General features: G+C 41.1%; 1 protein-coding gene across 3 annotated transcripts in view; it reads left to right on the forward strand.

The window, feature by feature from the left end:
* The window catches only part of slc9a7 (solute carrier family 9 member 7), a 55,938-nt gene that overhangs the window by 741 nt on the left and 31,264 nt on the right, over window positions 1-23,933 (forward strand). For all 3 annotated transcript variants that reach the window (XM_006639229.3, XM_015364299.2, XM_015364298.2), the window contains exons 2-6: window positions 9,622-9,824; window positions 16,009-16,086; window positions 20,618-20,694; window positions 21,724-21,836; window positions 22,785-22,890. In XM_006639229.3, the coding sequence (XP_006639292.2) occupies window positions 9,622-9,824; window positions 16,009-16,086; window positions 20,618-20,694; window positions 21,724-21,836; window positions 22,785-22,890 (577 nt within the window). The remainder of the gene's footprint in view (window positions 1-9,621; window positions 9,825-16,008; window positions 16,087-20,617; window positions 20,695-21,723; window positions 21,837-22,784; window positions 22,891-23,933) is intronic.

Consider the following 23,933-nt stretch of genomic DNA (forward strand, 5'->3'; position numbering starts at 1 on the left):
AATAGGCCTTCTGGAAATAATTAATAGGTGATTCTAGTCATCGTTAGAACATTCTGTCAACACGTTCAACTAAGGTATAGCCTATGGTTCTGTCGCTGGAAACTGACAGAAAAGGAGGGAAATATTATATAAGCTGGAGCAGTTTGAAATAAACCGACATGTTCGATTCCCTTGTATTCCTCTGTCCTGAACAATGGTTGTGGTCATTAACGAGTGACTCACCCCCAACCTCCCCCCTCCTCTCCGGTCTTTCGCTATCTTGAGAAAGGCCTGCTTGTCTGGGTTATGTATAGATCTGATTTCTTGTTCGCTTACGCTACGCCTTCTGTGTTTATCCCCACTGGCCACTTGTTTAGCAGATGGACGTTTTTAAACCGCATCGTTCCTGACAACCTTTGTACGACAGTACCATTTCTTGCTGTCTTCGATTGTGATGCTGTCTGCTCCATCACTAGCGAAAGCGGCTGATGTGTTTGCGTAAAAATAGATCTATTGGCCAAGGGCATATGCTATGCAGCCGACGTAGTGAATGTCAGTTCAGGCAACACGGAGTTTACAATGGCATACGGCAGCACTTGGTATTACATAGGTCCTTCTACGCTGTGGTAGAACCAAGCTAATAAGTAATAAAATGAGTATTTGCGGAAGCGCAGTTGTTACGGAGATTTTGAAAACTGCCGATTTAGGAAGCTGACGGAGAAATCTCGTGCGATATCATCTTTAATCTTTTTACTCGGTTGCCAAATTTGTTTTATTTGAAAGTAGCAGAATTGCCGTTTGGTTTATGAAATGACTCTCGTTTTTCTGTAGAGACCCATCATGCGTCTTATAAAATGTGCAGTACCCGGGTTCGTTTCCAGATGTCCAGAAATGAATGTGTTTAACTTCATGTGGGAACGTTATTTTTCTGTAATTAGCAGGAATTAACAGTGAGCTCAGCTCTGCTGATTGTCCTGTCCAGTCTCTTGCCCTAGTCAGTCTGCACGTTGTGAAGACACGTACAGTACTTTCACTTGCGATAAAAAGCATTTTGTGACTCCTCACGTTTGTTGTTTTTTTTAGGTTTTAAGAAAACGTGTACACTTATATGTCATGAAATACATTTTTCTTAATTCGTTGTGAATCTAAATTATTTTTTCAAAGCATTTTTGTTATCTACCTACGTATAAATGAAGTCTAAACTTCATATATGTCAATGTATATGTAAATGTCAATGTATATGTCAAGGTAAGATCTTTGCCACCTCCATCACACCCACTTGTTCCCTGTACACAAAAGTGTCTTTTTGCCTGTGTCAAAAAGTAATGGTGATTTTTTTTGTTCCTAGACTGTGTAAAGTCTAAGATGCAAGATTGGTTTTGTGGAGTTTTAAACGTTCTTTCTTCCATTTCTGGAAATATTATAGTCAAAACATATGCATATAAAAAGTATTAATACACATTATCTTTTAAGAGCATTTACATGGGTGTGCCTTAAAGAAATGTAGCCCTTGGTATTTTTACTTGTATCATTCTTTTTATTTACAGCCAACATGGTCTGAGAAATTTTTCACTGGTCCTTTTCAAGCGCTGTGTTGTTAGCGTAAGCAGTCACAGATAAACTCGCCAGGGATTTATGATGGATATTCAATGAAAAAAGTGCGCATAGGTGTTTCATAAAACCTCACAGAGGGGTATGTCAGTTTTCAGCTTAACAGTATTACTTTGCATTAATTATTAAGTGCTAAATTCATGATATATTGCCACAATAGCTGAACTTTTCTGCTTTGCTTAAATATACTGTATTAGTAAAGAAAATCTCAGCCTATGCAATCCATTGCTAGATCCTACGGAAAATATTGATAGGATTAGGGCACAAATTCTAAGTAAAACTGTGACGGCAGGCTGTTTTAATTTATTTAACGAAGAAGGGAGCCTAATGAGTTTTCAGATGCAGATGCTGTGTGGGAGCAGGTGACAGTCTAGAATAGAAACCCTAACACTCCGCGTCGTGCCAGAGATCTGGCAGCGGGCTTGTCGGACCTGTTCCGATTCCTCAACTCTCTGCATTTGAGCTCTTATGGAAAAATAAAAGGGAACTGCATATACATACCCACCCCCCCCCCCCCAAAGCAAATTTTATTATTTTTTTAAATGTGTTTTAAAATGAATATTGGCAATTTGTGTGCTATATATAAGCTTTGAAGTCAGTGGCCTTTGAAAGGAGTCCAAGGAACAAGTCCAAGGAAAGCAGTGTTATTTCATGCTGAAGGTTGACCCATGTCACATTCAATTTGTATGTGTAATAAGGTTGTTTTGCAGCATGTGGAAATGGGGTTCTCAACAGTAAGTTTGTGCAAGTACTTTAATTTAGAAAATAATGACATCGCTTTTCTGCTGATTTTCTGGTGATCTGGTGATGGTGTGACTTTGGCAAGAAATGGGTGCCTGCGTGTATACAGGTAGGTTACTTCATGCGCATTTTAGCTCGTAGTACAGCTGGCAAGTTAAACCTCACACATTGCTGTGTTTGCAATGTGCTGAGTAGCAGAGCCTTTGGATTTTAAAGGTAGTGATGTGAAGTCTCTGCTGTGCTGCCCAGACAATTGAGGAGATGGAAGACGGTTGTATGGGCTGAAACCCTTTTCATGTCTCCCTCCTCCAGCCAGCTGGAGTGAGCTGGAAAGACACCACGCTGGGACTGACTGAGGTCAGCGCCATCCCATTTGATCCATCAGCCGGGGCCAGTGTTTTGCGGCCGAGGAGAAGGTGAAGTCTAACTACCGAATCGGTTTTTAAAAGGTCTCCGAATGCGAGGCTGTCCACCAGGCTCCCATTTTGATTGGAGCAATGATTTAAAGTTCGCGTTTGGTGTTCTGCTGCGGATGGACAAACGGGTTAAAACGTCTGCCCTCTAATAATCAGCATGACACAAGGCTTGCCTGCCCTCTGGAGACCTCATCTGAATTTAATGAGAGGCGCATCCAGCCAGGCACTGATCCGTGAACTCTGGAACAATACGTCCTCGAGGTGTCGGTTTTAGCTGCTGTATCTTTCATTTTGTTCTCAGACCTAGTCTTAACTTTTCTAGCCATTCGTTTTTTAAATTTAATGCGAGTCTCTGGACTGTTTTAGACTGTTGTGCTTACATCAGATATGCAGCTTCTAATGCTAATATCTGATTCTATTTAACATAGGAAATAATGTGGGTGGCACAGGAGCACAGTGGTTAGCATTGCTGCCTTGCAACCCCGGGACCCTGGGTTGAATTCCTGGGGTGCTAACAGCATGGAGTTTGTATGGGCTCCTCATGTTTGCATACAGTAGGATTCCTCTGGGTGCTCCAGTTTCCTTCCGCAGTCCAAAGACCTACTGGTAGGATATTAAGGCCCTGGTTTCTGTGTCTCTGTGTGCCCTGTGATTGACTGGCGTCCCATCCAAGGTGATTCCAGCCTTGTGCCTGTTCCTTGCCAGGATAGACTCTGGCTCCACTGTGACCTCCAATAGAATAAAGCTGTTAAGAAAAGGATGGGTAGATAACCGATAATGTACGTTTTAGTGATCTTCAATTATTGAACCTGTACTTCATTAAGTATACTTGTATTAAATAAGCTTTATAATAGAATGACGGCTACTATTGACAATAGACACATTGATTTAATGAAGGTTATATTATTTCTTTAGTTCGGCTGCCTTAATGTTTGAATGACTGCAGAGAGTTAATCTGTTGCGATGATAACACCCACAGAAGATGAAATGTTGTCTATGAAACACAGTGTTATTGAGTTTTGAATCTAAATGACAGAACTTGGAAGAGAATAGAGCACTTAGCGGGATCTGAGTGGGAGCAGTTGTCTTTCTGAAGGCTTGTGTCTTTTGTCTTTTTTGACACGGTAGCCTTCACACATCTGCACATCTGCCTGATTCTAGAGCTCCTGTGGTCCTCCTGCTCTCTAGGATGTGTAGTGCAGCGTTTGCACTTAGTACTTTCAGGGAATGGAATTACTGCATTCATATATTCAAGAACCACCTTCCATTTTTCGTCCCCAACAGAACTACAGGTGTTACTGCAAATTTCTGGCCTTTTCCAGTCAAGTCGGTTTCGAAAATCAAAGGAGCCCTTGGATGTGAAGGCTGTTATTGTGGCTGTAGCGGGCGATTGGTAGTCAATTTAATGGAAGCAGCTGTAGAAGTTCTGAGGCCATTTTCACAGCTGCTGCTCCAGTGAAAGGCACCCCTGTCCTTGAAATCTCCTGTTCTCTGGAAGACTTTGGCAAATGGTATTTCATACCAGGGTAAAAGAAAAAAAAAAGTTTAAAGAAATAGCACAAAGGAGCTTTTTAAGCATTGATAAGTGGCCATAATATACCGTATAAGATTGTAAAAAGTTGCTATAAATGTGATCCGAACATTCTCTCTAATAGAAATAACCATGATCCACGTTGGTGGTGACACATGACTTTTTTAATGTTCTTTATTAGCCCTATACAATTTCTTGCATTAGGAATGCGTCTTTTCGCATACCCCAGCTTTTCTCCAGGGAGACACAGACACGGAGACAGGGAGAGAAGCTTGGGGTCAGAGCGCAGGGTCTGCCATTGTACGGCGCCCCTGGAGCAGTTGGGGTTAAGGGCCTTGCTCAGGGGCCCAACGGAGTAGGATTCCTCTGCCGGCCGCGGGATTTGAACCGGCAACCTTCCGGTCACAGGCGCAGATCCTTAGCCACAGAGCCACCGCTCCGCCCATGACTTTGAGTCATGCAGTGATTGAACAGTGCTTAGTTCGTTGTGTATAGTGTTTTAAGTGCCAGTTTGTTCTGCTGGCTCTCTTGGTGTCTCCTCCAGTAAAAGTTCCCATTCTTGACTGGGGTGTGAAAACCTGTAGTTCAAACCTAGACAAAATTCCTAAGGAGAGCATGAATCTCGTCGAGCGCTGCTGCGATTGGTTCAGCAGATATGGGTTGTGTTGGCCTTCCTTGGGTTGAGACCTGAGATTTTCAGGGTGGTTGTTTTTTAAAGGGAAAGTGACTGGGCCACACAGTACTGTAAGAACAGCTGGGGTTCTTCTTGGTGAATGTACCAAACTGCAAAACAATTTTAAAACGAGTGTGAAAGATAACCGATTTCACTGTTGAAACAAACTTTCTAAAGTTTCAAAATGATTATTTTTACTAAGCTTTGTTTTTTTTAGACTACAAGAAGAAATTCATATCAGTCCTATCCAATGTCAGACAGTCTGCAAATTCCCCAAGAAGGTTAGGCTGTGAGTAAGGAGTGATTTCAAGTAAGGAAGAAAGGATCTCATTTTTGTTTAATTACTCTTTATCCTATGTCCTCTGCCAAAAGATTTCAACATTTTAAACTACGAAAGGACTTTTCTGCTCTGTAAGCATTCCGATGATTCAGCATCTGCATTCCCCTTTTAACTATAAAATTAAAGGAAAAATACAACACTGTAGAGGGATATTGTGCTTTTACTTTGAGATTTTCTTTAATTATTAGGGTTTCAGTGGTAGTTATCAGAGTAGTGCCCTTTTTTATCCTTGGTATAATTGTTCCAGTGAGATGCTGTGCTGTCTTGTTCTGAATGTCATGGCCTGTGCTGCTTGTAGTTGCTCCTTTAGTCAAAAAGCTGTTTCGTACTGTCTGTCTTTCTTCCACTGACACACAGCACTGGAACTAGCTGGTGGTGGTAGGTGGTCTTGACCTGTCTTTGAGGACCAGGACGAAAGTTGGTGTTCTGAAGGTCTTTCTGACGTGTGATTTTTAGCTGCTGTGCTGAGTGTTGGTGCTTTTCTTTCAAGATTTTGTAACGAATGCTTAGTTATCTGGAATTCCTAAAAAAATAATTGCTTCCTGTAAATGCACTCTTTTTTCAAATCGGTATGACAATCATGATAACAAGTGATTCTTCTTAAAGATTATTTTTAATATCCCAGATCTATTCATACTCTGTGCTAGTCATCAGCAGAAGGTCATACTACTTGCTATTTAACTGTCTAATGTAAACTTCCTGTAGACCTTTTTGAGGTTTTAAATGGTGTCGAAATGTCATCTGTAACCTGTGGATGGATGGTATTTAATTTATTGGTACTTGCTGCACTTGTCAGCATTAGATACAGTTCAATTTCATTTGATGCTTTTAAAGTGTTCTTCTAATTTGGTGCCATTGGCAAACTTGACTAGTGCGTTTTGGTATCAAGTGCCAACTATACTAGAATGCCCACCATACTCAGTGGTTGATATAAATTAAAAGCAGCAGGGGACCTCGGTACAGCTGTGGGAGAGAGTTAAAAGCAAACTAAAGACGCAGTTCTGTACTGTTGAGAGCAGCCTTTTAATGTCAGTTAGGGACATTCTCTTTCTGAATGTGCAAAACAGCAAAAAAAAGTATGATAATGTGTGAACATTCATTCAATAATGCACCTCAGGAACACCGCAGTGCAAACTGAAGGATAGCCCAGAGCTCTTTTCTTAAAGTTCTGTCTCAGCAACAATTTTACCCTAGGGGGCTTTTTAAAAGTCTTCTTAAACAGCATCATTACAAAGAGCTGTCAGGCCTGATATCCTGGACGAAGCCTTTTTTTAACTTAATTGCTTGAAGCATGCATGTTTGCTGTATCCTTCTTTTGTCGCTCTCCAGGATATCTGGGCTTCCTCAGTTGCCCGTGTTCCAGGACGCAGAGACTTTGCCTCACACTGGGAGTTGTGCTCTGCTGGCCTGTTGTTGTCTGGCCACCAATTGTGCCTGACAGGGTTCTGCCAATTGCAAAAGGCCATGCAGCAGGTCTTTCCTGTGAAACTGCTATACTGTTTGCCTTGCACCATTGGTTCAAGTGCTCTTGCCAATGCGTTTCAAGCAGTTGTACGGGTGTACTCGGCCCTGTTCATCAAGGGGAGCCCCATTGCACACCTATCTTAGTGCCATCCACAAAGCTCAGTCACATTCATCAGCTTTTGTTCATCTCAAACACGGAAAAAGGGACTAGAGATTGCTAAGATCATGTTCCGTTTGTAAAACGTACGAGGTAGTAAGGCCTGGAGTGGCAGGTTTTTATTAAAAAAATGGCCAGTTTAACATAGTGTTTCTACCACCACCAGGAATTGAAAAGGTGTTCTTTCAACCTCACAAATCTGTTTTTTTTTTGTTTCTGTCTAAAAGCAGCACACCATGAATAGTGTTCTGTGAAATGCTTTCGTTTCTGTTAAAAAAAGGGAACTTCCTTTCTGTACACAGAGTTCTTACTGTTGTATTGTTAATTTTGCTGAATCTTACACCTGCAGTTGATTATCATGGGAATTTCTCCTAATAACTATCCCCTTTATCAACTTTAACACTTAAGCTACACTAAGTGTCAAAGCCTTCATGTAATTGATTAAATGAATGATTCCAAGCCTCTTTTTAGTGGGATGCAATGTCATCTGTGAGTTTTTCTCTGCAAAAGCCACTTTCAAGAGCATAGTTACTATTTAAAGATAAATATTAATTTCTGACTTTACTTAATGGGCTGAACTGAACCTTTTCTAGATACGAAACCCAATTGTAATCTGGGATGAGAGGACAAACTTCCTTAGCATCAGTTTGTCAGTGCTCAGTGATGCTGTTAAGGGTGTCAGAAGTGTGCAGAAGCTCTGGAGAACAATCGAAGGGAATATTAAGATCAAGTCAGTGCAGCTCTGTAAGGATAAACCTAAGTTTGGGTGGCATGGTGGTGCAGTGGATGGCTTTGTTTCCCTGCAGCTCTGGGGCCCTGGGTTCAGTTCCTGCACTGTTGTCTATGTGGATTTCTTAAGTTCTCCTTGTGTTTGCGTGGGTTTCCTCTGGAAGTTTCCTTCCACAGTCCAAAGACATGCTGGTGTCTGTGTAGATGTCAGTGTGTGCCCTGCCATGGACTGGTGTCCCTCTCAGGGTGTACTCCGCCTTGTGTCTGTTGCTTGCTGGGATGCGTTCCAGCTCCCCTGCGACCCTGTGCGACCCTGTACTGATAAAGCGGTTAGAAAATGGAAGGATGGACAAATCCAATTTAAATCAATGTGATTTAATCCATTTTTTTTTCAAGGGACATTGGAATTAAAACCCCAAAGAGCGATGTTTTAGTAGTAAAGCAATACACTTTGTTAATCTCAACAAGTCAGCTCCGAACCAGCATTTTTTGGGTACATTTTTGACCAACGCTCTGATTACACTGCCTTATAATGAAACACTGCAGATACTGTGCTAGCGCCACACACAAACCAGTTTTGGGTAGAACAAATAGTGAAAACTTTCTCCACGTCATTTATCTAATTTGCCAGAGGTACAAAAGTAACAACAGTTGACTTATTCTGCCCTTTGCTCAGAAGCAGTTTCTCTTATGAGAATTTTTTTTTTCTGATTTCTCGATGGCCTTAATACAGTATCCCCCCCCCCCCCCTCCCTTTTCCAATAGGACCGTTCTTGTCTTCCCCAGTGACGGATTTGTGTGCCCTGACTGCAGCCCTGGCCGAGTGCACTTCAGGAAGTGTCATATTGCAGGGCCTCGGCAGAAGCCGCCGTTTCCAGGGCGATGGCGTTGCTGGCTATTGTGTATACAACAGTCCACGTGTCTGCTGCAGTGCGTCTTGTCTTCCACAGTGTGAATTTTGCCACGAGACATTTTCAGCTTCCAGCGTGTCGAAAAATTTGTAGCGGTAGGAAAGTGGCCGTTATACTTAGCCGCCTGTTTGACAATATCAATGAAAAATGGTTTTGTACTGTATAATACGGTGATTAAAAGTCATTTAAGATAATGAGACTGTGCAAAGTTGGAGTTCCAGAGGAAAGGGATGTCAGGAGGAAAGTATTTTAATAGCTTTCCTTTATTAACCATGAAACAGTTCACGAAGTAAGCCATTAGAACATCACTCTTGTGAAACCTGTCTTTATCTTAATTCAGATTCTGTATTTAGTTATTCCTTCATCCTTCCCTGCATATTTCCTGAATAGAAGTAGGTGAGATGTTTCCCCAGTATTGTGGGTTTCTAGTTTAGTTGGTTTTGGTCTGTTTTTTTCCTTGTGTGTGTGTGTGTTGTTTTCTGATGTGGCACAATATGTTGAAATGTTCAGTGTATTGCCCTTTCATGTCTGTATTGTGTGTAAGGAAGCATTTCAATTTCCGGGAATACCTGACCGGGCGTCTAGAGGTATGACTTTCATAACGGAACACTTAAAGGTTTATTCCGTACTGAAAAGAGAAGAAAATAAACAATTTTTTCAGCTGTGGTGTGACACCCGAAGAAGGCTCCACAGCCGAAACGTCGGGTTTCTTTTCTTCTCTTTTCAGCATGAAATAAACCTTTACTTGTTCCTTCGCAGCCTACGCACGCTGACGCAGCTCCCTACTCGAACTGACTTTCATAACGTCAGGCAGTGCCCCGAAGGAGGAGAAAATTGGATCATTTGAAGTTACTTGTTTTATTTGCTCTCATTGCAAGTTCTGTTAAAATCTTGCAGAGTAGGAAAAATTCTTGCTCTCTGAAGTCAGTCTTCTTCTTTCACATTCTCCTTTGACCTTTGCCGCTGTGTACACAAGAGAGCCTGATCCTTACAATATTCTGTTATACTGCTGCTTTGTTACCCCTGTTGTTTCCTGCCCCTGAGTCTGTGCTCTCCCTCCTCCTCCCAGGTTTGCTGGTGGGCGTCATCCTGCGCTATGGGATTCCCTCCACGAGCTATCACAACAAGACCCCCCCCAGCTGTTCCCTGCAGGACCGGCCCGTCAGCACGCTGCTCCTCAACATCAGCGGCAAGTTCTTCGAGTACACGCTGAAGGGCGAGATCAACTCCAGGGAGATCCACAACGTCGAGCAGAACGACATGCTGCGAAAGGTACGTCCCGTCGGCGGTGCCGCATTTCCCATGAGGCACTGTAGGCAAAGTGCCTAGGGCCTTCGAAAGTTTTAGGGCCTACGAAGGAGGGAAACGCTAGCGACCAATGAAAAACGAGCTGAAACAACGTGCTTGTGATCGACTCTGGGTGCTCCAAATCAATAATCATACGCTATCTAGCGGCTGTTCTAGAAACTAGAAGTATCGAAGTGATGGTGGCTCGACTTGCTCCATCAATCACGCGATTTAGCATCAGAATAGCTTAAAGTGCGTCATGTCAATCTACGTCATTCTGTTGACATTTACCCCTCTTTTTGCACATTTCGGAGTGAAAGTGCCTAGGGCCTGCGGACACCAAAGTCTGGCCCTGATCCGAGCCGCTAGAATCCACGGACTGCACTCGTGGGAAGATTTATTTTGGAAACGCATGCTCGCACACATACGCACAAAAACAGAATCGTAAACTATTTCTCGTCCAGACCAGCTCTCGCTCGGTTGCTTGATATGTCTCTGCTCTCAAATTCGGTTAAGACGGAGAGAAGCCAAAAGACTGTCCTCGCAGGTCCCTTTCAGAAAGTTGGACAATCACAGCAAGCCACACCAATAGTCAGGTACAGTGTCGCAAACCCCAGCCTCATCTGGACTGGATCATAATAGATCTCTTGATTGGGATACACTCCGAAGGGCATTTAACTCGCCAGCTCTTCATAACTGGGAGGGTTTGGTAGATATGGTTCCCATCAGCGCCTGTGAGGAGCAGGTGTCAGTCCTGCTGGGCTGTAGTTTTTGGAGGTGGAATATTTTCTGTCTGCTTTAGCTCTGGTTTCAGCTGTTATCAGGAAATTCCCCCCACCCATAGTTGCACAATGTCATTGTGCTGCCAGTGGCAGCTGAATGTTAGATTACCTGAACCGAAGAGCTTTTGTTTCTTTGTTTTGTAATAGTCTCAGTCCGTAAAAGAACAACTAGAACTTCTTAGTGTGTGATAGGGTGATAAAGTGTTGTGTTCCCCTAAGCATTATTTACATTTAGAATAGTGGAGGGGTTTTATATGCGGCATTTTTAAAATCTGCATCGCAGCTTTTGTCACAGCTTTTCATTGGCAGTAGACCACTGGCCTTTCTGTTCTCAGTGTGGGGACATTGCACTGCTATAGTAGGATAACAAAATGAGTTTTTTGATTTAATGCAGTATTTCTCAATCAGGATGCTGTGTCATGGGAGGTGTGCCTTCAGAGGTTAACAAGTGTTTTGTGGAGTGTTGGAAGTCGTGAGAGAAAAAAAAGAATAAATTGCATATTTTTTTATATATATATATTAGATCTGTGGAGTTACCAAAGTTTGGTGTTGCATGTTTGGTGTACATACACGACACAGGCACCATGCTCCGACTGTTCCTGTGGGAACCAAATGTGGCTGGAGTTCAGTTTTCTGTCTGTTTTGACGTTTTGAAAATGCAGGTCATCTGAACACGTGCTCCATGTTTCATTGTTATTGATTGCTACCAGAATAAGGTGACTGTACACTTAGAGGCAAACGCAGATTAAACTTTTTTTATAGTATTAAAAGTTTAATATTAATATTAAAAATGGCAATCCCAATGTTGGGCCACCACGTGTGGCCAGTATCGCCTGAATGTGCAGTGGTATAGAGTCTACCAGTGACTGCAGCAGTACTCCACCATTCCTCCATGAGAAAGTCAGTCAGCTCAATCCAGGTTGATAGAGGTAGAACATGCTGACTCGGGTGTCCAGAATATTCCATACATAGATTAGGTCCTGTTTTGCTGACTGAAAGGGCCACAACATAATGATAACATCAGCGTCATGCTTATCAAACCATTGGCTGACCACATGTGCTCTGTGGATAAGGGCATTGTCATCCTGGAAGACACCCCTCCAGGCAGGAAAGGGAAGAAGATGATCACTCAGTACCCTGAACCAGAGATGTGGTTTGACCTTGCATTCTAAAAGAATAAAGGCACCCAAACCTCACAACATTATAGGACCACCAGAACCCTTCAATCTCTTATCAGTGTAGAGTTCTTTAGGTTGGTGCTTCATATACTTGCTTCATCTGACCTGATTACATTTCTCCTCTTGTTGGCAGTCCATTACCCTGGCTCTGTGTACCACTAGACTCTCAAAGTGTTCTGCCAGGTGTGACGAGCAGTATGTCCAGTACAGTCTGACTGTGGTATCTTTGCAAACTGTTCTCACGCACCAGGTTGAGATTTGCAGTCAGGTGATCTGCAACTGCTCGAATGTTTGACCCTGCACTTTGAATTAATGCACGGATATCAGGATCCTAAAGAATGCGCTTCCACCCCACTGTTTCCCTTTGCTGATGGTGTCTTTCCCTTGGATTTTCGTGTTGACGTCATCTTAGACACCTTTGTTTAACAAATTGAACTGTCTTGGTCGCTGAAGCCTGTGTCACACACAAATAAGCACGCCTCTTTCAAAGAAGAGAAGACTCATCTTGCAGCCCTGCTCACCATGATTATAGGCAACCAGGCCTTTCCAGCATTTTTATACCTGAACCTAAGCATGCTGGGAAGTTGTTTCCTTAGTCGGTTGCAAATGAGTCACACCTGTGTGGAAGGCCTTGCTTTCACTATACTTGGTGTCCATCATTTACCCAGGCATTTCATTTTTTTTGTCCAATACCTGCATATTCTGACACTAAGGGCCACAGGATTTCAGAGAGCAGCCTAACAGGATGGGCAAGTGAATGAAAGTGCCAACTTTTTATTTATAGTGCAGAATAAAACCGGTCACCAAGCAGTAAAAACTGAAACCAGAAGCTAATTCTTTGTTCAGGGCACTAGCTGGCTCTCTTCCATATCCCTGACTAACCATAGCTGGACAGTTAAGCTGCTTACTGTCTCGCAGAATACAGAGCCGCATATCACTTCCTTTCCAAGTTGCTCAGTTGCTTCGCCTGTCGCTCCTCTCAAACTCTGTTGGTTTCCAGCCCTCTCCCAGCTCTCTTTCCCTGCTTTTCATGCAGCTCTGTGACCTGAGACAGGCAGCAAGTTTGCTTGGGCTGCCCCCTTCTGGAGACCATGGGTGGCTCCTTCTCCTCAAAGGACTCCAGTCACTGCGGAAATGACTGGTCTTACTCGGGTTCCGACTGTGGTTCATGGACATCTTCCTCTCGGTCAGACTGAGGTGGCTATACTGTAGCCGTACATCGTCCATTCTATTTAGGAACTCATGAGAAGCAGCTCCTCGCTGTCTGGTAGTCCTGGTTCAGAGAATGACCACTACTACAGTTCCCGAGGTCCGGGATCTGGCACTGTGAACAGTGCTTTTCATTCTGTCCCTCAGCCCAACCCCATTGCTTTTTGATGTTGGGCCAGTTTTCTGTCTCCATTCTTTTTGTGGCTTGATGTCCACCTGGGTGACTTCAGAAACTTCAGGTGTGACTTCAGTCAGGACCTTGACATGCAGGCCCTCCCAGGATCAGGGCCCCCTCTGACGTGACTGTTCCATCGCCTTCGCCAAGTCCTCCGTCTGCAAGCTCTCTCCCTCTTTCCACTAGAAGACCACGGTGCGGTGTGGTGGACTCTTTTAATAGGAGGCATCTTGGAAACTAGAAAGGGGCTAGGACAGTGAAAAACCTGACTTTTTATTATTTTTATTTACAATACAGAATGGAAAAAAAAGCACCAACATCCAAAACGGGCAATTTTTTCATTCAGTGTCAACTGGACTTCCTGCATCTTCCCAAGAAGTCTTTTCACTTACGGATTTATACCGTTTCCTGTCCAGTTGGCATTGCTGGACTCGTCGGATAACAGCAAGCCATCCCCACAGATTTTTGGGGATTGGAATAGGTGCTAGACTGCCGATCCACCATCTTGCTCCCTTCCTATTCGTATCCAGTTTCCAGTGTATATAGACATACTCAGTATTTGTACACGTACCATATACCTGATGTGAAAAAAGGCTTTTCTTTGCTGGACTCAAAATCTGCATGAAGGATTGCAAGAAGATCAGAACTGAAGCACTGCCTGGATTATATTGCCATAGATGCAGTTTGCTTTAGTCTGAGAGAATCTGCCCCACAAAGCAAAAAAAAAATCTGCTTTGAACAGCAGTCAGCTGACACTGACGACTGTACCTGTCAGGAGCTATGGGTAGTGTTTTTATTTTTCTTCAGTGAAGTATTAGGAATGATAAGAGCCAAACAGCTTTTAGTCTTCATGTAAGCGACATTTAAATTCACACCTAGAAGCACAGAGTATTGATTGGCTGAGGAGAAATTTATTGGTTGGTATGACTTGGGCTGTCTGCTGCTACAGAGTGTTTTTTATCCCTTGTCATTTTCAGAATTGCACTTAGCCTCACTGTAGTTTTATGTTTGTAGAAGCATTCAGAAGCTACCGAGCTATAGACACGTTTGTATGTGAATGCGTTTTGTGAGCTCGTATCTGAAAGTAGCGGTTTTAATTTAATCGTGGCCGTCGTCTTTTTTGTAATTAGACGTATGAATAATTCAATGTATTGTTAATCAATATTTGATCTTTTTGCCACTTGAGGCACACTGTGAGTTGCACAATAACATAATGGGATGCAGCAAAAGCTTAGTGAATGTATCCATTCTTATGACCTTCAGTTCTTTGCAGATAGTACTAAAATAATTTGTAACGACTGTCGCTATAGTTTGTTTGTCAATCCAGATCTCTGTTCACTGTAATGCTTGCTGATCGTACTGGATCATGTGTGCACAGCTCCTGAATACAGGGTTTTGTATTCACTCCCTGTGTCCATTCAGGGTAGATAATTTTTAACACAAAACTTAGTTTTGATTGCCAGTAAAAACCAGTGTCAGGAATGTCGGAGCTAACCTATGCCCTGTATTTTCACTGTAAATACCATGACAACTCTCTATGTGGAATATTGATTTGTAGTTTTTGGAATGAATTATAGCAAAATTGGTCATTCTGAAATCACAGCCTTATTTTCTTCTGTTACATGGAAGAGCAAACATCTCACAGCATGTCGTTAAGCTGTGTCAAAGTGTACCACTTTTTCAATTTGAAAAGAGCTTTCAACGGGAGTGACCTGTGGGTTTTTCATGATTTTTATCACAAGCATTGTAATGGTCCTGTATCAAACCTGTCCTGGTTAGCTTTGGATTTTTAAATCCGTAGACCTCCATACATGTTTTTTTTCTTTGCTTTGACTGTTACAATTTTAAAATCATGGAGGAGAGATCTCACACACACTTTGCAATACAGTACTTGGCTTGCATTACCTGATATTACCTTAAGCTTTTTAACTTTGAGTTTATAAGCGGGGGCAATTTTGGGCACAAGGCTGTCATTTTTGCTTGTCTGCTGGGCTGTCACACTTCTGTTTTCCACCTCCTGCTCTCTGTCATATCTGTTTTGCTTCACCTGCTACAAAATATTGACTTCTTAAAGAGGCTATTTCTGAATCAGCAGGTTCATAACATAGTTCAGGTGGGTAGCTGCGTCAGCATGCATAGGCTGCAAAGGAACAAGTAATAGGTTTATTCCATGCTGAAAAAAAGAAGAAAGAGAACACAACGTTTTGGCCGTGGAGCCTTCTTCAGGTGTGAGAGAGACAGGGCAGTAGGCAAAGATAAAGTAACGGGAGAACAAAGGTTGGGAGGGTTCATAACATAGCCAACGGGACCGTTGAAAAGTTTTCTAAAAGTGTTTTTTAATATGTACTCCCCTCCCTCCAAAAAAAACAGGTAAACACAAGTCCTGTGTATCACTCATGTGAGCACCCTGTACGTTCACGTATAAAAACGGAAAATAATAACCTACATAGGACAGGAGAAAACGTGAGTGAATATGTTCTCTCATTTTGAAGAGTTATGTCTTTGCACTGCTGTGTTAGTGTATAGTACACTGAGTTCAGGAACATTGGCTGAAGAGTTAAGGGACAACTGGACCCCAGCAGAAGCAGACAAGTATTTCACGCCGGTGGCAAATACTTTGAAAAAAACACATAAAACCGGAAGCCATTTTACTTTTTTAAACATCTTTTTCATCATGACCTTGTTTAGTCATACTGCCTTTCTGTGAAGTAACTCAGTTCGTTAAATAATTATTTTGTTTTAACATCTCCAGCATCTAAATGCTTCAACAAAGTGTCCTGACAACTAATTATTTAATAAATGAATTTATTTTTTTTGTTTTACAGGTTACGTTTGATCCTGAGGTTTTCTTCAACATTTTATTACCGCCAATCATTTTCCATGCTGGATACAGCCTCAAAAAGGTAATTTGTAATTTTAACAGAAACTAAAACCAAACTTGTTTCACACGGCATATCTGCATAAATGATGTTTTCCTTTACTGTGTTGCGTTTTATATCACTTAGTGCTGTTTTTTTTATTTCTGAGTAAAAGAGCGATACATTATTTCATTGTTGATGGGCATTTTTGTTTAGTGAAAAAAAATTATAAAAGGAATTTGTAAAAGATCCTTTTTGGAGCTTTGGGCTGACTGGTTCTATAGCACTGGTGTTCCTACAGTTATTCACCTTATCAAATCCAACAGACTCAAGGTTTGAATTACTCTGCTTCAATAGTATTGATGATCTGGCCAGCAGCGCGTCTCTGATTTCTAAAACACTGTATTGGAAAGTACCCTGTGTGCTGTTCATTAAGGTTTCAGACAGTGAGTGTTATTGATGGCTGTCTGCCCAGATGGTGCTTTTTGGAAACCTGAATCTGTGCATCAGTACCCTCTCGCTGGAGTTTTGGCTGAGAGAGGGGGATGCCCTGATTGGTTAGTGGCAGAAGAAATGACCACGTGCTGAAAATAATCAGTTCTCCTGGGAGGAAGTCCAGACCAGATGTCTTTCGGTTCCTTACTTGGGTTAACTTGGAATGCTGACAGCACATTTGTTTTTCATATGGTTGCCATTTAAATGTATTAATAAAATGAAAAATATCAGATTTATGGCCCTGTGATGACAGGATATTCCCCTTTTAAGTATGCCTCTACAGTGTAAAAGTACTTTAATGTATGTTTAATAGAGGGTGTTTTTTTTTAATTCATTGCTGATTAAGCACATGTGATATTTAGTCTTCGCAAAAACAAAAGGTCATCAATAGAAACATTCAATGTAATTATTTGTTTCATTGGGTCTTTATATTTGTTATATATCTTTAATCATGTGAACTAAAAACAAGCAAAAATTCAAGACTTTTATGCTACCGTATGCTATATGAAACCGCAATATATCACATACATCAGCAGTAGCTGTAACCCGAGTACACAATGTGTGTTCTCTTGTGGATTATGGGATTTTTATTACTCTGCACTACTTTCGTACAAGACACACTTACTGTATTGACTACGTTAAGGCCTATATTAAGGTCTTCCAAGACCCTTAGTATAATAACAGATGATTTAGAAACACAAACCCTATTCATTTTTGTAGAGGAAATGAAGATGACTGTAGTGATCTGTGCTGTTTTTTTAATCTGCAGCTCATAGGTGAATCAAGCATTGTGTTTCTAAATGTAAATTTATCTCGTCTCAAAGCATGTAGACCTCTTAAGAACAGGGAAATTCTTGATTTTCCTTTTAATTACTTTATTTCTATATAAATTACATATTTCTGTAGAAATACAACACCTTTTTTCCATCCATCCATTTTAAGTCAGCATCCTAGCAAGCAGTGGATGCAAGGCAGGGTATATCCAAACTCAAGACGCACCCAGGGAAAAAATATAAATATAATCTCCAGACAGATAGCACCCCAGAAATTGAAAACCAGGGCCCCAGAACAGCACGTCAGCAATGCTGACCTCTTGGCCACTGTGCCACCATGACATCTTTTGTCTTTGATTCATAGTACTTGAAAGTTCATAGTACTTGATTTAGGTTCAGTTATTACAGGCACTATGATGCTGTTTTATTCACTTTATCCTGTGTGTATGAATCCAGACAGTTATCCCTCTTCTGGGGGATTTCAGCAAGCATTGTACTTGCTGAACCAGTAAAATTTTGTAAAGTTTTTGCATAAGAACATGAAGGTCTGTTTATTTTTTCTCTTGGACATAAAATTCTAAAGGGGATTTTTTTTAAATTTATTTGATACCTGATAAAGTTCCAGTCCTTTGGGGAACTTTCCTTTTAGCATTTGAGTCTCATTATCTCTGGGGAACTGTGGTATCCCCCCAGAATTCCAAATGAAACACGAAATAATTTTCAGGCATATGAGAAAGTCTGCCTTTGTTCAGCATGTACCTTGATTTAGATGAGTGATATTGGCCCAAATATATTCATTTCTGCAATTTAAAGTTCAGATGAACACTTTAATATCTCATGACATGTTACTAGCTATTAATGCCAGTTTATTGGAGCATGGTTCCTCGCACAGGTCTTTGTATGAGTTGAGGCTCATCTCTGATCTGTAGTGTGAATGCTCTGCAGTTGATTCTTATAGCTGTCATTTCCAAGTTGCGTATTGAAGAAGTTCAAGAAGCTCTTCATCCTCATATTCTTCCTAATTCTCACTTTTGCTGCGATGAGCCACTGCCATGATAACTAATTTAAAAGCAACACTTTCATTAGCATTTGGCCTCTCAGCTACGATCAACAAGGTTAGCGCCAAACTGGATATTGTGTACTCCACTGAATAGAAATTGTTAGCACTTAAGTTCTTGAGCTGGCATAAGCAGATTGACCTGAATGTGTGTGAAGGAGACAGTATATCGCTTCCACAGGACACTCTGTGTTTTGGGACTGAATCTCGCTTGTCGAATGAAGTTGACTCTACAAAAGGAGTAACTTCCTTCACAGATGGATTGGGAGACCCTGTGAGCTCTCCTCTTATTGTTACACGCAGTCCGTCTGCGTTTTAAGCCTAACATCCTCAATAAAGAGCCACTTCTAATAATTTTATGTTGAAGGACTTATTTATGTCCTTCAGTATTAAATAAGTGGCATATTAGCCTTACAGTATATACCTTCTGTACTTTCACATTTTCAGAAAAGCTAAATATGTATAAGATATGTTTTTTCTGGTAAGTATTTTTTCGTTTTTTGTGGGTACAATACTTAAATTAACTCTCTATTCTAGTATAATTGCCTTGTTTAAGGTGTTTGGGCAGGGGTGTGGCCAAAACTCCAGGCAGACTTTGTGGTCCCAGTGACACATACTGTACATATCAAGAGAAGAGGACTTTTCGGAAGAAAAACAATAGAGATTGTGCAGACATGTCATGATTTTCATACATGCATACCTGGTAAATACTAAAAGAAACAACATCATGTGCTGTATTTAGAGCCGGTCGTACTGGAATCTCTGACATTAAACAATGCCCTCTGCTTGCTGGACACACGTCATTGTAGGAATGACGCCCAAGTGCTACAGTACAGTGGACCATTAGTCCACATTCTTTCTGAAGGAGACAAACCATTTCCCTGCTGCCATCTATGTGTAATGGAAATACACTACAATTCGTCCATCTAAATGCAGATTCATATATCAGTCATATTGGCCTTAATGTTTCACGGGTTTTATAGGTGTTAATGCAGGGTTTGAAGTTAAAGTTGGCTTGTGCTTAGCAAGGTGGTCTTAGAGACAGTCTGAGAGTCATCGTTTATTTAATCTGATGTAGGTGTCTTTTCACTGGTGGAGAAGGTGTTGGAGAAACATTTGAAGATTTGTAAAAAATCTTACTACAGTTTGAAGCTAAGCCTAAAATATAATTTAGACTACTAAACTATTTAAAATTTACATACAACTCTGATGTTAATTGCAGCCCTAACCCTAAACCCACTCGTTCAGTAATCTTCACAGATCTGTTTTGTATTGCCCCCTCTGCTGGTCAATTTATTTAATTCAAATAATTCTGAACAGAATTTGTATAGATGAGCATTTTGGCTCATTACATTTTCTTTTATTCAGGCATTGGCAATGTGTGATAAATAGTTAAGCGTTTTGATGTTAGTGGAGTCTTTCTTTAAATGTTTAGTAAGAGCATATTCATACAAATACACAGAGGAAGCAGTGTTTTTTTGTACATCTTTGTTACTTCTATTAAACATAATACAGCTTGACGAGGAGCGATCTAAATGGAAACCTCAATAAACAAAAGTAAAGACAAGATGTGCAAGTGTTTGCTTTGAGAAATAATATTACTTGTGCTTCAGTCCACTTTTAGCTCACTTCAGGTAGGCCTGACTAAATTTCAATCAGCCAGGAAGCTAGTAGTTAACCACAGTGAGACTCAGTTTTCATGTTGTTGTTTTTTTTGTTGCCACTCGGGTACCAAGTGCGTTCTCACTGCTGCCATTCCAGGATTTCTCCTGTCGTGAGTCCCAGGCAATGAAAAACATGTCATCTTTTTCCACCTTCCACCTCAGCTGGTTTTAATTGCTGTTGCGGCCTCCTTATTCTGTGCACCTACCATTGCGTTGCCCTGGGAACCCTTTTCAGAGTAACATCCCAAGTGTGCCTTCACACCTCCTTCTGTACAGAGCTCTATAACAGGCACACTCCAGCAAATAAGGATATAGGTTTTTATGACTTCTGGGCCCAGGTGGAATACACTGCATTAAGAATAACACATTAAAACCTTTTACTCTGGAGCTAAACGTGATATTAAGTCTCATGTTTGATATTATAGAATTTTCTTGGAGCTCTGAATTCTGATGTTCTTCGTTTCTTGAAGAAATACAATCTGCTCGTCTGACTAATTTCTGGCAGTTGTAGGTGGAGGGCAAGCAACTCGAATTCCCACTTCTAATTTGTTTGGTCCTGTAAGAATGTTGTTGATTTTCTCTTCCAGAGACATTTCTTCAGGAATTTGGGCTCGATCATAACATATGCTTTCCTGGGAACTGCATTGTCCTGTTTTGTGATTGGGTGAGCAGATGTCTCTTTCTTTCAGAGCCTTTTGAGGTAAACCAAGAGCCCTCTAATGTGTAAGGCCTGGCAGAAAAAAAAACCTATCTTATGATGCAGAAAAAAAAAGTTGCTGTGAAGCCAAGATTCATTTTACAGGAGAGATAGATATTTGAGATAGTTCTGGAGATTTGAAAAGCAACAGCCCTTGTTATTCAAATTTTCCAAAAATGTCCGTCTCTTTAGCAAATATCCACAATTATATTCTAGAATTTTCTCTTTCAAAGAATTCTTATCTCCAGCGTTGTCTGGAGTACAGTGCAGAATGAGCAAAGTGGGATCCCCAAAATGTATTTTTCTAATCTGCTCTTTTATTGTTTATGAGTCCCTGTGCATTTGTACTTTGTTCTTTATCTAAAATTATTTACACTTGAAATATTTAAATATTGCTGTTTTCTGTGATTTCTGCCTTTTTTGAGTTTTTCCATTAAGCAACGTTTAAAAGCACTGCATAAATGAAAACTCAGAATCTTTTCAAATTGCATTGTGCTCTCTGACAATGCAGGATCAATTTTCAGTAGGTTTACTATAACAGTGTTTTAACTTATTTTATTTTGAAATGTAAAACGTTTTAAAGTATTTCACAGTAAGCACTCAGAGTACATTGTAAAGTTTAATAACTTTGCTACTCTTCCTCAACTCTGCTGGCATGTTTTATGATGAAGAGACCTCTGTTATCGTATTTCTTGCTAACATGAATTTAGATTGCATTTCTTTGTGTTTGGATTATCCAAGCTTTGATATCCTCCATTATGGGCAAATATTCAAATCCAATAAAACTGCATCATAGATGTCGCAAGCAGAAACATCTGACCGGGAAATGTTCTCTGAGTGTTAAAGGGGGGACCCTGTGGAAGTATTGATTATGTTTTATCAAAGGCTGTGGGTAAAAAATGTAGTTTATCTGGGTCTGACTGGCCGTATACCATGCACCACGGTGCTTAGAAAAAAAGTAGCGGATGAGCTGATTCTGGAAACTGTCTCCTGCAGGAACCTCATGTACGGCGTGGTGAAGCTCATGCAGGCAGTGGGTCAGCTGACTGACAAGTTTTACTACACCGACTGCCTCTTCTTTGGAGCCATCATCTCGGCTACCGATCCAGGTACTGATCCAGAGAGAGGGGCACGTCTGGGAGGCTGCCAGCAGGTTCACACTGCAGTAGGCCCTTTTCGCTTTCATGGCACGAGCGCAGGGTGGCTCCGGGTGGTTGCAGGCTATGTTTATGCTGGCTAACAGTCCAGCATACTGAACATTTCTTGAACATTTTTAAGAAAATAAGAGGAAACAGGAAAAAGCCAGGGCACGGAAGGGGTTATAAGAGAGGTTCTCCTTTCAGTAGTGGTAATAATAATATTGTAATTAAAAACTTTATTTTATATAGCACCTTTAAAGGTGGCGTCTCGAAGCGTTTTACAGAACGACAACAACAATAAAGACATACACGATGAGAATACAGAGTTAGAGTAGACAAGTAGATGGGGGTGCTGCATAAAAAAGGAGCAGAGGGGTAACTATCAGAACCAGTTAAGTAAAGGCTCTTCTAAAGAAGAAGGTTTTGAGTCTGGTTTTGAGTAGGGATAGTGATGTTCTGATATCCTTAGTGTAGACGGGCTTGGGGGACAGTTAGAAGACCAGAATGAGAAGAGCGAAGGTTGGGAGGTGGGGAGTAGTACGATAGTAGCTCAGACAGGTACTGAGGTGCCAAGCTATGTAGAGCCTTATAGGTGAGCATGAGGAGTTTGAAACCTGACCGTAAGCCAGTGCAAGGGCTCCAGGATAGGAGTAATGCGATCACTTGCACCAGACCTGGTCAGGATGCTGGCTGCCAAATTGTGGACATACTGAAGCTTGTTCAGTGTGGATTTAGAAACTCCAGGAAATGGTTCAGTAAATGGTTCCTTTCAAAATGAAGCCCTGTACAGCCTCAGAGAACACTGAAAAAGGAGGTTGAATCTCACACCCCTACCTTCCCACTACTCTTAAAAGTAATGCTGTGCTTTAATCGAGAGCTGTGTTTTTCATCATCGTGTGGGTTTGTCTTTGGTTTTAGTGACGGTCCTGGCCATTTTCAATGAGCTCCATGCAGATGTGGACCTGTATGCCCTCCTGTTCGGGGAGAGTGTCCTGAATGATGCCGTGGCAATTGTGCTTTCATCGTAAGTCACCTCATGAGTTCCCTGTGGTCAAAAAATGTTATTGAATGGTCATTTATTTATCTTTTATGTGGTAAAGTACATTAATGATGTGTAACGGCAGTCGCTCCAAAGCCTGAGGAGACCATGAATAACAGTATCACGATCAGAAATTGTACAAAATAGTTTGTGTTTTGACAAGATTATTAAAAGCAGGGCTTACCGCACAGGATATTGATTTTGTAAACTTGATAAAACCCTCTCAAAAATGGCTTCTATTCCTGAAGCCATCTTATAGAAAAACAGTGACTTATTTCAAGTTCTTTCTGCATTTCTTAAATACTGCATCAGAGTGTTAGGAGCGTGGCAGCTAAGATTTGTAGCTCTGCAGGTCTTCAGCTGGGCCGTAGCAGCGATCTGTCTGCGCCCTCTGCTGGAGAAAACACCAAAGAGCAGCGCCAGCCTTCAGATGGAAATTTCCATTGGCCCATTCTCTAGTCTGCATACATTGTTGGTTATCCCCAGAATCTTTTGCACAGTATTTCAAATTTAAGTTTCTAAAAAAAATTATACATATTTAAAAATAGCTTCAGTTTGATGTGGGGGAAAAAAACTGCATTTTTACAGATAGAATAAAAGTCAAATTGATATACAGTACAGTGTCTTTGAAGAGTATTCAGACTATGGTGTCCCATTTTGTGAAATTGTTAAATGATATAATGATCTGTATTCCTTTTTAAAACGTATTTATAAATATTTAATTTAAAACCTGGACATATCCTTAGAAGTCTTCAGTTTGAATGATAAGTTACTTTACAATGTCAGCAATAACTGAACTGTGTTGATTGCATTAGTATTCAGACCTGTGAAATCAATACTTGGTGGAAGAAAAGCAATTTCAGCCAAAGTCTTTTTAGGTTAGTCCCTACCAGCTGCGCACGTGGGCTTAGAGCAACTGTTCCCGAATCTTCTTGGCAGATTTGCTTAAATTCTGTCAATTTGCTTGATGCAGGTTTGCAGTATCATTTAAGTGAAACTCCTAGCAGGATTTTAGATGAGGTCTGCTA

Source organism: Lepisosteus oculatus, chromosome 15 (genome assembly GCF_040954835.1).
Source record: "Lepisosteus oculatus isolate fLepOcu1 chromosome 15, fLepOcu1.hap2, whole genome shotgun sequence".
NCBI classification, from domain to species: Eukaryota; Metazoa; Chordata; class Actinopteri; order Semionotiformes; family Lepisosteidae; genus Lepisosteus; species Lepisosteus oculatus.